Source organism: Buceros rhinoceros, unplaced genomic scaffold (assembly GCF_000710305.1).
Source record: "Buceros rhinoceros silvestris isolate BGI_N320 unplaced genomic scaffold, ASM71030v1 scaffold17117, whole genome shotgun sequence".
NCBI classification, from domain to species: Eukaryota; Metazoa; Chordata; class Aves; order Bucerotiformes; family Bucerotidae; genus Buceros; species Buceros rhinoceros.
In genome coordinates, this window is record NW_010422911.1 from 1 (window position 1) to 1610 (window position 1610).

At 60.1% G+C, this 1610-nt stretch overlaps 1 protein-coding gene across 1 annotated transcript in view; it reads left to right on the forward strand.

Moving 5' to 3' along the window:
* Positions 1 to 603: 603 nt before the first annotated feature.
* The window catches only part of LOC104497026 (leucine-rich repeat and fibronectin type III domain-containing protein 1-like protein), a gene marked incomplete at its 3' end in the record, with an annotated part of 1514 nt that continues 507 nt past the window's right edge, over positions 604 to 1610 (forward strand). The window contains 1 exon segment of the mRNA XM_010140235.1: positions 604 to 1608. Within this exon segment, the coding sequence (XP_010138537.1) occupies positions 604 to 1608 (1005 nt within the window).

Here is a 1610-nt window from a genome sequence, read left to right on the forward strand (position 1 = left end):
CCTCGGTGACGGTTTCTCTCCTCGGTGAGGGTTTCCCTCCTGCTTCGCTGTCGGAGTTTGAGGCCTCTGCCACCTCCTGGGGAAATAAAAGAACCTCCTCCTCCTCCTCCTTCAAAGAGCGCTGGCTGCTCAGAGGGGCGCAGGGGACCGGCCGATGGCGCCGTCGGACCTCTGTAACAGCCAAAAAACCGAGGGGAGCGGAAGTGCCATGTCCTGGAGGGTGGGAGGAGGTTCAGGCCCCATCGGACGGTTGAGGAAGTTGAGTTGATGTCACTTGATCCTCCACCTCTTGTGTCTTTATTCGCTCTTCTCCCAACATTCCTCTCACCGCCACCACGGCCGGCACCGCCCCACCCAACCGCCAGCTCTGCCAGCTGCAAAGAGCTTCCCGTCGGGGGTCTCCACGGTCGCCGATGTCGCTGGCGGGAGGAGGGCGGAACTGGAAGCTCTTGGCTCTAAACCCACCCAAATTATGGCCTGGGAAGGTGCTTGCGGTCGCGGTTGTACCCGAAACTTTGCCATCGAGTTTTTCAGCCCGGTTTGAGTTTATTGACGGGATTTCCTCTCCTCGTGCTCCCCCCCAGGTCTGCTCCGCCTCCTACGATGGAAAGGCTGGTTGTCTCTCTACTGGTTATCAGCACAGCCGTGAAGGCCATGATGTGTCCCAAGAGGTGCATGTGCCAAAACCTGTCCCCCTCCTTCACCATCCTCTGCACCAAGACGGGGCTCCTCTTCGTGCCCCCCAGCATCGACCGGCGGACGGCGGAGCTGAGGCTCATGGACAACTTCATCACCACCTTGAGGAGGAAGGACTTCGCCAACATGACCAACCTGATCCACCTGACGCTCTCGAGGAACACCATCAGCCAGATCATGCCTTACGCGTTCTTCGACCTCAAAGGCCTCCACGCCTTGCACTTGGACAGCAACCGCCTGACCTACATCAACGAGGACCACTTCAAGGGCCTCGTTAACCTCCGGCACTTAATCCTCAGCAACAACCAACTAAACTACATCTCGCCCGGCTCCCTGGATGACTTCGTGGAGACCATCGAGGACCTGGACCTGTCCTACAACAACCTCGTCAACGTTCCTTGGGAGACCATCGCCAAGCTGACCAACGTCAACACGGTCAGCTTGGACCACAACCTCATTGAGTTCGTGCCGGAGGGGATCTTCTCCAACCTCCACAAGCTCGCCCGGCTGGACATGACCTCCAACAAGCTGAAGAAGATCCCTCCCGACCCCTTGTTCTCCAGGATCCCGGTCTACGCCAAGTCCAAAGGGTCCCCGTTGACCTCCCTGGTGCTCAGCTTCGGTGGGAACCCGCTGCACTGCAACTGCGAGCTGGTGTGGCTGCGGCGCCTCACGCGAGAGGACGACCTGGAGACCTGCGCCTCCCCCCCGGAGCTGATGGGCAAATACTTCTGGTCCATCAAGGAGGAGGAGTTCGTCTGCGAGCCCCCCATGATAACCCACCGCACGCCGAAGCTGACGGCTACCGAGGGCCAGAGCGTCTCGCTGAAGTGCAAAGCCGTCGGCGACCCCGACCCCTACGTGCGCTGGATCTCCCCCGACGGGAAGCTGGTCTCCAACACCTCCAGGACCGT